This window comes from Anarrhichthys ocellatus, unplaced genomic scaffold (genome assembly GCF_004355925.1).
Source record: "Anarrhichthys ocellatus isolate YVR2014 unplaced genomic scaffold, GSC_Weel_1.0 scaffold29, whole genome shotgun sequence".
Classification (NCBI taxonomy): Eukaryota; Metazoa; Chordata; class Actinopteri; order Perciformes; family Anarhichadidae; genus Anarrhichthys; species Anarrhichthys ocellatus.
In genome coordinates, this window is record NW_022280059.1 from 1,332,169 (window position 1) to 1,344,524 (window position 12,356).

Consider the following 12,356-nt stretch of genomic DNA (forward strand, 5'->3'; position numbering starts at 1 on the left):
CACACACACACACACACACACACACACACACACACACACGTTAGAGAAAATGTACAAAACAGGTACAAACCACCAAGTCAAAGACTGTTAACACAGTACAGACAGTAAGAAGCAGCAACCACGTAAAACTATAGCCTGTAAGGAATGGATTAGTTGTCCTCTTGTATAATAGTTGTTCCGCCTGCTGTGAAGGTTGTGTTAATCCCCTTCTTCCACTAAAGTTAGTGTGTATATGCAGGTTTTTTTAGGCACAAGAAACACCACTAATATGTGTTAGATTTCTTTCGCATTGCCTGTAGACGTGTATGCCTTTCTGTTTTTTTCTGGTGCGTCATGTTCGACGTCATGAACGGAAAACAGGGTGAGTAAACAGTGAAACTGTTACAGTGGTTACTTCTTTTTATATTGTTTACTTATTCAGTCTTTCTTTGAAACTCTCAAATCAGAGTTGGTGATTGTTGGAACAGTGAAAAGCCTAACAAAAGAGTGTTTTACAACAATCAGCAGGTAAAATGACTATTTCTGTCAATGAAGTCTTGTAACTTTGAGAAGCGCATATAACTGCTGTTTCTTTTCACATCCAACTCTGATTTGAGGGTTTATTTCAACCAAACCAGAGTTTGTGATTGTAAGAACAGTCGAAAATCTAATAAAATCAGTTTTGATTAGTTGTATTTTGGTTCTGTCGAGTTTGAATGAAGTGCGTTGAAGATGCACATCATCGGAAGGGTAAAACTACTGTTGTCTGACTGGAGTCTGGTGGCTTTTGAGGAGAGCGTATTAATTGTATGTTAATAAATTATAATAATTGTGCAAATCTCTGTTGATTTAGTCACTTCAACGTGTGTCACATAGCATCGCACCAAAAAAGGGACGGAAGATGAGCGTGTCCTGCCGTGTGTCATGTTTCCATCACTGCCGAGCGGAGCTGGAGCTGATAAATACCGGGGACTACTGTAAGTAGTACTGCGAGTCAGGCCAGATGTTGGTGGGTGTAAGTGGGTTTTTTGTCTAGTGGGAAAGCGGCTTTAGCGTTTAGTTTCGGATATGTAACTGAGCCCCAACCTTCCAGTCATGGTCCCCACAGCCAGAACAGCACCGCTGGGATGGAAACCTGCAGACCTGCCTGGATCCTGGAGCGGAAAAGAGAAGTAATTAGTTTCTAATTATTCATGATAGAATTGTCTAATTGTTTTTGCATTCTGTGTTATACACCAGTGCAGTCAGGTCAGAGCTTTTACATCCTGATGTTAAAGGCACAGCACAATCTACATCCTACTACCAGTCACCTCGATGGTCTTGCTCCAGAGGGGCTGATGGGAGTTGGTGTCCCAGAGGTGAACCTGTCTGTCCTGGGAGCAGGTGACAAACTGCTCCATGGTAGGATGGACATCCAGACCCCACAGCTCATCTGTGTGACCCTGTAGCACATTACAAGTCTCATTTTATACACCGCATGGGTGAGTTAAAACTACTGTTGGCACCTTCCCCTGTAAACAAAGTGATCTTCTTAAACCGGAAACATGCACATTGTGTGTAAGTGTGTACCTGTACAATCGGAGTTAATGTATCGGGGAAGGCGGCTCTGATGATGGCATTCTTGGTGGTTCCTACGAAGAGCTCTCCTGGTTTACCTTCGGCCAGCGCCCTTACAGGACCGAGTGGCTCGCCCACCTGGACGGACACACACACACACACACATGGGCTGAAAGAAAGCTTCTCACACACACACACCCACTCACACACAGTCTAGCTTCCCTTCAAATGCCTAAGAAGTGTCAAAGGGAAACAGATTTTCTTCTTCGTCCCTTTGTCGTGCACAGGACACTTCGTCTCCCTCACCTCCATCTCGCCCTTTTTTCTGTAGGCGTGGTCCCACAGCACCACCTTGCGGTCCTTCCCTCCTCCGGAGACCATGGTGCCATCTTTCAGGACGCAAACGGAGAAAATCCCGCCCTCGTGGGCCCCCGACACCACCTGGCTGATGCGGCTACCGCCTGCAAATCAGAACGGAAATAAAAAAAATCAGGCAGAGGACACAGATTCTGACTTTCGAAGTTGTGATGAAATGAAAGGTGACTTTTTTACATGGCTAAGTTTTAGTAGTGATTAATTACTTGCAAATCGGTTTTATTTTGCTGCATCTTTACAGATTGCTTTTTAGACATCCAATCATGTTCTTACATGAACAGCACTGACGCTGGAACATTTTCGTACTTCAGTGTTTTGGTGTTTGGAGACTTGATGTCTAAATATCTTGAACAAAAGGTCGGGATCACTGCGATCCATTTAGATTCTACAGCTGGGTTCCAAATCGCATACTTTTCTTTTTTAACTTTTAGTACATACTCTAGCTGCCTTTACAAAGTACATACTGCATGCATTCAACTGGAACATACTACTTCTTCACAACATGGCGCATTTATATGCTACGCAAAGGATTGTGGGAAAAGCATCGCTGGCTTGCATACTGCAAAATGCAACCGGATGTAGTAGAACATCCTGGTATTTTTTGGCATATCGCATTTTACATACTATGTTTCTGGCGTACTAAACAGTACGGTAGTTTGGGTATTAGAATGCATAGTACCTTTGGCCCAGACGTAGATGTTTCCACTGGAGTCTCCTGTGATGGCGTCTCCGTTCTCAGCGAACGCAACACACAGCACGTACTTTGGCTTCTCATGTTTCTAGAGAGAGAGGCAGACAGAGAGAATGTAGGTTAACAGCACATATTGCTGCATGTGTTTTAGCTAGCTGTACCTAATGAAATAACCCCCAAGTGTATTTTGAGGCAGGATTGTTGTGCGATACATCTTTGGAGCAGTTGTTCTGATGGCGGTACCTCGAACACGCCCTGTCTCTTGGTCAGAGTGTTGCCCTCAATGGTCCAGAAGTTGATGTGAGATTTTCCACAGGTGACAATCAGGTTGGCATCCATGGGATGAAACACAGCGGCCAGCACAGAGTCATTGGAGCACTGAGGAGACATCAGGTGTGAAGATGCAAACGTGTTTCTCTATTCGATTCATTGAGAGGAATATTGCATTTTTTGCATGCTTGTGATCCAGACTGTTAGAACCAGGAGATAAGAGAATGATACAGCTGTGTAAATGGGATCAGGTGGACAAAGGTCAAGGGTCAGGGTACCTTGACATCAGCCAGCTGCTTCTCCTTCTGCCAGTTCCAGACCGAGAGCATGTGATCGTTGGCATCGTCCACAGCGCAGAGGAAGGTGCCGCCGTTCTGACAGAGAAAAAAACCAAAGAGTTAGATCTTCACAAAGCAAAAAGTTAGTTACTTGTTAAAATAGTCCACCAGAGGCTGCTTACCGACTTGGAGAAAGCCACACAGCTAACCGCTCTGTCGAACACTCCCATCCCGATCACATGGAGCGTGTTGAGGCTCACAGAGTCCCACACACGAACATGAGGCGCCAGCAGCTGAACAGACGGGTGACAGGGAGGAAATCAGATGGAGAAACTGTGTCAGACGGACTAATTTAATACAGAACTGTGGGATTAGATGAAGAAAAACTGCAACAAAAAACACATCTGCTACTAAATCTAAAGATAGTTTTCTTACCATTTATAACCATTAGAATTTATACATGGCGGTATGTTTTCTTCTCTGTAACTAGCCGTCTTTTCCATTCATTTTTCAGTACCTTTAGTTTAAAATAAACTGTCAAAAGTTTAAACTAAAACAGCGAAACTCAGTAGGAGGATGGAAGTGATGGTTACCTTTCCATTGGAGTTTCCAGCCACTTGCCCCGTTGCTATGGTAACCATGTCAGGATGCACACTCAGGCTAGGATGAGGAAATATAAAATATTATGTCTTTTAAATTCTTTAACACTGACTCTGGCTTTTATGGAAAAAGTTAAATCCCAGAAAAGCCTTTCACTGCAGATTCAAACAGCCGATTCAGATTGAAACACAATGAAAGTAAACGCATCACTTTGAAAATGTGAACACTAAATGCCATTGAGACGTTTTTAAGGATTTACTATCGCTTGCTTCCATGACAGGCGGCGTATTCTTTTTGCCGTCTCACTTCTGTGAATCAGGAAATAGTTATTGCAATACAACAATTTTGTGTTCCTAAAATAAAACTAGATTCACCGCCTCGCGATTGTAGTTTATTGACGCGTTTCCAAAATGTCTTCAATTCATCATTTCATCCCATTAGACATTTGTGTGGAATTGTCATGATTAGCATTCAAGTTCTTGCGTTACGGCCACAATTGTATTCACGGTTACATTCGACCACCATTTTTCTGATCAACTCATCTCATCCTTGAGTGACGGTGGATGAACGTGCCAAATTTGAAGAAATTTGCTCAAGGCGTTCCTGAGACATCACAAAAATGGGACGGACGTGAGGTCACAGTGGCCTTGACCTTTGACCACCAAATTTGTCTCAGGTCATCAATGAGTCCAGATGGACGTTTGTGCCAAATTTCATGAAATTCCCTCCACGTGTTCCTGAGATATCGTGTTCACGAGAATGGACGGAGGGACAACCTGAAAACATGATGCCTCCAGACGCATTAAAAACGACAAACTACAGCGGTTAACACGGGATCCTTGTTGAAGCAGGAAGAAGAGGAACACTCAATATGTCGCCGTGGGAGAGGGGAACACATGTAGAGAGGAGCAGCTTTCCCAGCATGCCCCGTGGGAGGGAGGATATAGTTTGTTTACATCCTAGTAGCTCCAGTCACAGAGCTCATTCAGGATGTCAACTAGCGCTCAATAAGGAAACCAAAGATCACATGACTGAATAACAGAAGGAGATGGATAAAGAATTGCACGGAGCATTTACATCTTTCAACAGTGTCGATGTCTTGTTGTTTCATAAGCGATACAGACTCACTCCTCTGATTAAACAAATGTTTCCATATCCTCTGGCTGCTTTCTGTGCATTACTCCTCTTTATGGTCTATTAAACTCTACATGGACCATAATGTACTAAATGAACATCATGCTGTATTGAAGAAGACTTGAAACTAGAGATTGAGACCATAAACTCATGTTTACAATGTTTACTGAGGTAATAAATCAAAAGAGAAGTAGAGTCATTTTCTCATAGACTTCTATACAACCAGACTTCTTTTTATAACTGCTGGTCAGTAGAGAGAATGTTAGTTCATTTATCACTGATCTGCCTGCTGCTCTCTCACCATTTGACATCGTCGTTGTGGCCCAGGTAGTGTCTCTGCTGCTGCTCCTCGGTGTTGTACAGCACCACCACAGAGGCGTTGAAGTAGACGATCTCTCCTGTGGGCAGCAGGTAGAGGTTGGAGCGACAGTCACGTCCGCGGTAGCCGTACCTGGTCCACGCTTGAGTTAGGGAACAAGACGGGGTTGTAGCTAGACGGGAGAACATTTAATATTTTGATTTAGAAGTTCAGTTGATGCTCTTTTACCAAGGTGACTAACGGGGACTGAAGCTTTTGCAGCTTTTACAATTTCTACAATAGGAAACCTAAATCACAACTCTCTTCAGGTGATTATTTTTATACATTTCATTTTAATGCCAAATAACAATAAAGAGGCTGGCTGTTTATTTCGGTTTCTCTCCATTTGTCCATCTGTTCCAGAGGTTTCCAAAGTTTCCCCCTCTCTCCGTCTGAAGGATACACCCACTGCAGCTTGAACTTGCGGTCAGGTTGCGCCACCTTGTGGTCGAGGCTGTAGCTCTCCCTCTGCTGATCGGGGATGTGCATGGTGACGGGACGTCCTCGGAGGAACATCCGCACGTAGCCGTCCTCTGAAAGGGAATGAGAGGGGGGAGAAAAAGACCGACGGAGGGTTAGGTGGGGGGGTAAAGGAACAAAGAAGTGACACAGCAGAGACGAGTAGAAGAGAAAGAACAAGGAGTTTCTTTTCAGAAACAGCGCTGCCTTAAGTGAAAGTTGTGAGAATTCACGAAGTCACCATTTAAACACAGACATGCGCCTCCGTCTTCTATCTAATTCTGTTGCTTCGTGTTAAATTCAATCCAACTTTACGGACTACGGTCAAAGGACACTGTCAGATTAGAGAGGAAGTTGTTAAACTGAATCCTGCCAGTGCTTTGCTCTAACTTTACCGTCTACGGTTAAAAAAGGGACATTTTGTCATCGTGAACGTCATTGGTTCAGTTTCCTTTCATTTGCTCTCGTTTTCGGGACAATTGCTTGTTAGCATTCCCCAGTGAAACAGAGCATAAAAAGAGCGCAAAGAAATGTATGAATGGTCAGACAATCCATACACAGAAGGAATATGGGTCTACAGAGCCAATCCTTCAGTGTGGATCACAGACCGTTTAAGAAATGGACGTAGTTTCAAAGTGGGCGGTTTCGGCCGTCGCTATTCTCTCCCGGATAACCCAATTTAAAAGGCAAAGAGGTGGATCGTCGGTGAAGCTGAGGCGGGGCCGGGTGACGCAGTAGAGCAGACAGCCAGCAGCTAGCAACCTAGCCACACCCTCAATTATGCCCAACTTCAAGCCTTAATATAATTTAAAACTTTAGAAATTAGCCATAAAGACCAAAACTTTTTGTATGAAGCTGTAAACAGGTTTATTTCTTCTGTAAAGTTTTTACATTTTAACATACGGGTCTATGTGGATTGACTCCTTTTGGAGCCAGCCTCAAGTGGCCATTTGAGGAACTGCAGTTTTTAAGCTTCATTTTTCAGACCCGGATTTGTCCAATTTTGTCGTCCTTCAGTTCCTCTTTCTGAAAACCTCTTTAACTAGAAGCGTCCTATTTCGGCACTTCTCTGGCTCTTCAGTAATTCTAATGGATGTTCAATATTTCTAATGGGGAATATTAAATCCTTCAAGAGCACTTCAAGGACTCCTGAAGGCCAATTGAGTTTCACACATCAGAGGCTGCTCATCTTCTTTATAGCCAATTAAAGTGTGACAGTAATAGGAGGGGGGAGGGTAAGACTTAAAGTAGACACTTAGACTACCTCTGGGCTCATGAAATACAACGCATCAGCAGCTTCTCTTACCTGCATTGAAGGTGCATTCTTTGGATTTGCTGAAACAGAAAAAAAAGAAAAAATGAATGAAATGTTTCCTGTAAAGTTAAGCACCATAAGAAAAGTCAGGGTCTGGCTGTCGTCCATAATGGAAAAAAATAATGGAAGTACCAGTAAGTATATCAAACTATAAAACACTAAATATATAAAAAAGTATTTTCCAAAGCTCCCGAGACTTTGTTCCATTACATCAGGCGTTCCTATAAGATGCTGAATTATTTATTCTTCAGTTTCACATTAACTGGACAATAGTGGCGTCTGTGGGACAGAGCTGCAGAGCACCGAGTCAGCATATAAAGTCAACACGTATGCTACAAATGAACTGGAATGTTAGCATGCATCAAACTTGTGGAACTGAATGGTAACATGTTCTCAATCAGTTGATTTTTCGACTACAGAAAGAAGAAAATGTTCAAATTATTTTCCTCCACGATGGCAACAACTATTATGAGGTCATCTGTTCAGGCTTCAGAACATTTCTGCTGCTCTCCTTTTGTCAGATGAATAGAGAAAATGATCAAAGTGCTCTTTAATGAGACTGTGGACGCAGGTTGATAAAGCGTGCCTTTGATCGAGTCAGCAGACACGAAGTAAACCGATAAGTCCTGTTATTTGTGTATCCACACATGGATGGTGACACAGTGTCAGTTAAAACACAGTGAATGTGGTGCTCAACCAAACGGTGCGACATCAGAGAGATGAGAGATGGAGAAGCTCAATGTACTTATACGACAATGACAACATTGGGTAACTACTTTGAATTGAAAATGACTGATCGCCGAGTCCAGACATCCAGAATGAGAGCCGTCAATCATAACCTGTAGCTGCCTCATCGGTTCGCAGCAGCGGAGCAACAGCTGTTCCTGAGTCAGCCGTCTGTCGACCAATCAGAACTGCCCCGCTGAGCATTTTTTAGTTTGACCGCTCAGCCTGACCCGTCAGAACGCTGTCAACCAATCGTATCGTCATCGGGATGCTGAAGCGCCGCTTCGGCTGACAGGTGGGTATCACCACGGCAACAGCAGTAAAAGTAAGGCTTGATAAGACGAGAGACATTGCGGGCTCGTCACTTGCTGCTCGGCAACAGGAGAGAGGAAGACGATTTGAAAATATTCAAATGAAATCGGCTTTGAAAAGGTTTTTAATGAGGAAGGAGATGCAGTCATCACATTGCACACACTAAATGGAAACAGAACTTTTACTGCTTGTTAACAGGAAAACTCAACAGGACACGATCAAGCATCAGGGCGTGGGTCTACTCCTCACGTTTGCTTAACAGGGAGTTACTGGGAAAAAGCCTCTAAGCTTGTAATGTTAAGTCAAATGTTTTCATAAAGTTGTTTGGGCACAGGTAAAGAGAATAATCTTTAATCCAGAAAGATCAGAGCTCGTTTGTGTGTCTTTGAACTCAACACAAAGCATCTGAAGAAGATTAAAAGACCACGGAGTGAGCAGGCGGCTCATCTGATGACATAACTGGTGTCTGTTGCGTCTCCGGGCAGCTGGAGGCCAGCGTGTCTCTCCAAAGTAACCACACAAAGGTCTGTTTGTCTCTTGAACTGTGTGTGTGTGTGTGTGTGTGTGTGTGTGTGCGTGTGTGTGTGTGTGGGGTCTGCCAGGAAGATGAGGCGTGGCACAGCTCTAGCCAATGAGAGAACAAGATTGAGTCTGAGCCAGTAATTAGTGCAGGGGCATGCTGGGTAACTGGCAGTCGGACAGAGCAAATAACTGTGGGTCTGCAAACCCATGCGGCTGTAGTCCCGGTCACAAGATTTCCAGGGAGAGGGAATGCACAAACAGACCTCTCATTAACATGCGGCACTATTGTTGCCATTTTTTCTGCCTGCCTGCACTCTGAAAACTCATTTGGTTTGGTGCAAGAACCAGAAGGGGACTAATGAGCAGCAAAGAGCCCGCCAGGGTTCCCCTGAGAAACTCTTCAAACTACAGACAGAACCAGTAATGAATGTGCTCTGTTTCTCTGAAGACATCAACATGAACCCTTCCTGCTGTGCTCCAGGTGTAGGGATATAAAGTAGTGAGGACTAAATGCGGATTCCTTTATGTTTGAAACGTTCCCGATTTGAGGTGTTGAATCGGCGCTCCATTCTACTTGTCCTAAACAACGCACTGACCGGTCCGGCTTCCAGCCTTCCAGAGTGTGTTATTTCAAAGTGAGATGGCAAGATTTGATGGCCTCTAAAGTGCTAGAAACTTTCTCAAAGATATTTTTCAAGTTACGACTTTTGGACCGTCAGTGCAGAGAGATTAAAAGGACCACAGCGTGAGTAAGTTATGACGGTTTTACGTGATCCTGTGTTAGCTTGTTTGTTCATCGACACATTTTGAATGTATTGAACTTATGCTTGTTCTGAAGCTCAAAACATTATTTTATTAATGCTAACTGGTTTGCATTCGTTTTCTTCTTTTTGCAATCAATGAAATATTGATTAACTCTTGTGTGCTAGATTTTAGTTATTAAGCCTTCAGCTGTCAATTTCGTCCCAAACTTCCACTAGGTGTAAGCATAGACTGTTTATAGGAAGTGGACGTATTCACCGTAACGTCACTCATTGGTTTGTGGGCTGCTGTTTCGAAGCCTTGACTTCTGGCTTTTTGGGCGTCGCCATCTTGTTTTTTGCAGCCAGAAGAGACACGAGAGGGTGAAGTACGACAGAATGACGAATAAGACATTTTGAGGCAACCAAAAAGGTTGCAATGAACTTTCATGAACTAAAAGCACACTATGAAAGGGTTTAAGTCGTACGACGAAAACATGGACATCTCCATGGTATCGACCTGTCAATCACAAGGTAGCATACCCTGCTTTATGGTCTATTTGACTCTAAATGGATCATGAACATCATGGTGTATTGAAGAAGACTTGAAACTAGAGATTGAGACCAAAAACTCATGTTTACTGAGGTAATAAATCAAGAGAGAAGTAGAGTCATTATCTCATAGACTTCTATACAACCAGACTTCTTTTTGCAACCAGAGGAGTCGCCCCCTGCTGGTCAGTAGAAAGAATGTAGGTTTTAAAACACTTCAGCATTTGCTGCACTTTTCAGACCCAGAGGTTGCCATCTGGATGCAATAATATCTTTGTCTTATATTTCACAACAACAGATTCCTCATCGTAGCAACTGATCAGTAAAGTGCTTCATGTGATTGGGAGATACTGCAGTGATGATGTGGTGGTAAAGCAGCTTTTATAGCCCTCTGTACTGTGGGAGTGGTGGGAACAGTCAAGTGTGCGTCCATTTCCTGGTCCATTATGACTGAACTACTGCAGTGGTGGTTTTGTTAATGGACACAAACGTATCTGATCAACTTCACTCAACGAAAAAAAATAAAAAATAAAAAATCCACTTAGATTTAACTTTGAGCTTCCTCTTCAGTTACTGCGGCATCAGATAAAACAGCGGAGCGCGGAGAAAAGATCTCAATCTTTGATGCAGATCTATTCATCGCTTCCTTCATTCGAATTTGCATGATTTCAATCTGACAGAGGCAAAGTCGTTCATGCTAGTTGTTAAACCTTGTTACTTTACAATGGTTATGTTTAGACATATATGTAATAATTTAAATTCGAAAATTATAAGATTTCCTCCTGGATCACAGTTTTCCATCCCATGAAACAGAAACCAACGGAGCTAGGGTGAACATGATGAACTCTCTTCCTTATTTATTGTATTTGCATAAATCCAGAACTGTTTATCAACTGTTTGTACAATGCCCTTAGATTTAAAAGGGGCGTTACCCTGAACTTTAAATCTAGATTCAAATGCAGACATAGTGATGTTAAACTGTCTGTAGTGCGGCAATATTCTTCTCTGCAGAGGTGTCGTCATTATGTTTGTTGCCTGTTAAACAGGAAGTCCAATCAATATTATCAAGAGTTCATGCAAGCTGAGCAGAATTGGTAATTGGAACATCAGTCCCGCGGCTGCATCAGCCCCCTGTCTGTGGTCACAGTGCTGCAGGGTGTGCTACAACGTTAAAAAAAAACAATGAATTAATTAGGATGCCTTTGGAAAAAGATTACTAAAAAAAAAAAAAAAAAAAAAAAAAGGAACAGATGTGCACCGCCCAACTTCAACCAGTAATACCAAAGCAGGAGCTCCGTCCTGCGTGCTGCCAGGATCACTCGGATCTAACAGAACAATCGCTTAACCGACAGAACTGCTGAGCACAGTGCGACTAGAGTCTACTGTCACTGCACATTTACTCATCCGTGTGTGTGTGCGTGTGTGTTTCATAACCAGAAAGAAATGCAACATGTTTGTTTCACATCATTAGAAGCCCGGAGACAAAAGAGCCACTGACGACACTTGAAGAGGCCCACAATTCTACGTATCTGAAACATAATGAGAGATTTCTTCAGTAAGAGAGTGAGAGCCACTTCAGAAAAACACATTTAAAAGGTGAATATTAGTTGTCTACTAATGTTTTTCAATACAACTCACATAACCCTTCATTGTTGGAACTACACAGTTCATTTAAGGCTAATTCTTCTAAGATTTCATGATTTACTTTTGCCGTTAGACCCCTGCTCCACCCACATGACCGGCCCCGTTTTCTGCTGCATTCATGTTCCTATGCCACGGCCCCTCCCCACAGCCCTGCAGCTGGTGGCAAACACACCGCATCAAATGGTTCGCGTGACAACAGGGTTTCATAAAACAGACAGAACTTCCTCAGGCTGTCGTGAAGCCAGAGCCGCCGACTACGGAAACTGTCTTTAGACTGAAAAGGTGGTGAAGCCTGAATGCAATTTGCAGCATTCATTGTGCAACCTGTAATCTATTCAAATACAAGTCCAGGAACAGATGAAGGGTTAGCTGGAAGTGACACGCAACAAGAGTACTTTTCCAACTTTCACACTTCCCTCCACAGAACACACACATTTACTTCATTTCTTATAAGAGCATAAGACTTCCTCATATACAAAAAGTAAACCCTCTCCCCACTGTCTCTGTCAATCACTGATTATCTATCATAAAGCAACCATTTACCTGGAAGATCTCTTCATGGCTGAAAGCTTTTCCGTTACAGTGACAGTCAACAGTGGTGAGCAGCGTCCTGAACAACAGCTACAGCAACACACTGACTTCCTCCTTCACTGAGCAAACTTTTAGCTCGGCCTGGTGGGGCCCCGGCGTCCAATCAGAGCCCACGCCCTGAATGTGCAGACCCACGACCCGCCCCCTCTGCCCAGTAACCACACCCCCTTTTACCAAGAGCTGTTGGAAATCTGATCCATCAGCGCAGAGAGAGAGAGAGAGAGAGAGAGAGAGAGAGAGAGAGAGAGAGAGA

At 43.3% G+C, this 12,356-nt stretch overlaps 1 protein-coding gene across 4 annotated transcripts in view; it reads right to left on the reverse strand.

The window, feature by feature from the left end:
• The window catches only part of eml2 (EMAP like 2), a 29,300-nt gene that overhangs the window by 5,522 nt on the left and 11,422 nt on the right, over positions 1 to 12,356 (reverse strand). For 3 of the 4 annotated variants that reach the window (XM_031863507.1, XM_031863506.1, XM_031863508.1), the window contains exons 5-16: positions 7,008 to 7,036; positions 5,646 to 5,775; positions 5,186 to 5,335; positions 3,744 to 3,810; positions 3,333 to 3,443; positions 3,151 to 3,246; positions 2,846 to 2,980; positions 2,591 to 2,690; positions 1,843 to 1,997; positions 1,549 to 1,674; positions 1,290 to 1,421; positions 1,066 to 1,133 (exon numbers count right to left, since the gene is read on the reverse strand). In XM_031863507.1, coding sequence (XP_031719367.1) covers positions 1,066 to 1,133; positions 1,290 to 1,421; positions 1,549 to 1,674; positions 1,843 to 1,997; positions 2,591 to 2,690; positions 2,846 to 2,980; positions 3,151 to 3,246; positions 3,333 to 3,443; positions 3,744 to 3,810; positions 5,186 to 5,335; positions 5,646 to 5,775; positions 7,008 to 7,036 — 1,299 coding nt within the window. Of the gene's footprint in view, positions 1 to 1,065; positions 1,134 to 1,289; positions 1,422 to 1,548; positions 1,675 to 1,842; positions 1,998 to 2,590; positions 2,691 to 2,845; positions 2,981 to 3,150; positions 3,247 to 3,332; positions 3,444 to 3,743; positions 3,811 to 5,185; positions 5,336 to 5,645; positions 5,776 to 7,007; positions 7,037 to 12,055; positions 12,177 to 12,356 lie in introns of those variants that run through there. The other variant, XM_031863509.1, reaches the window with a different exon arrangement.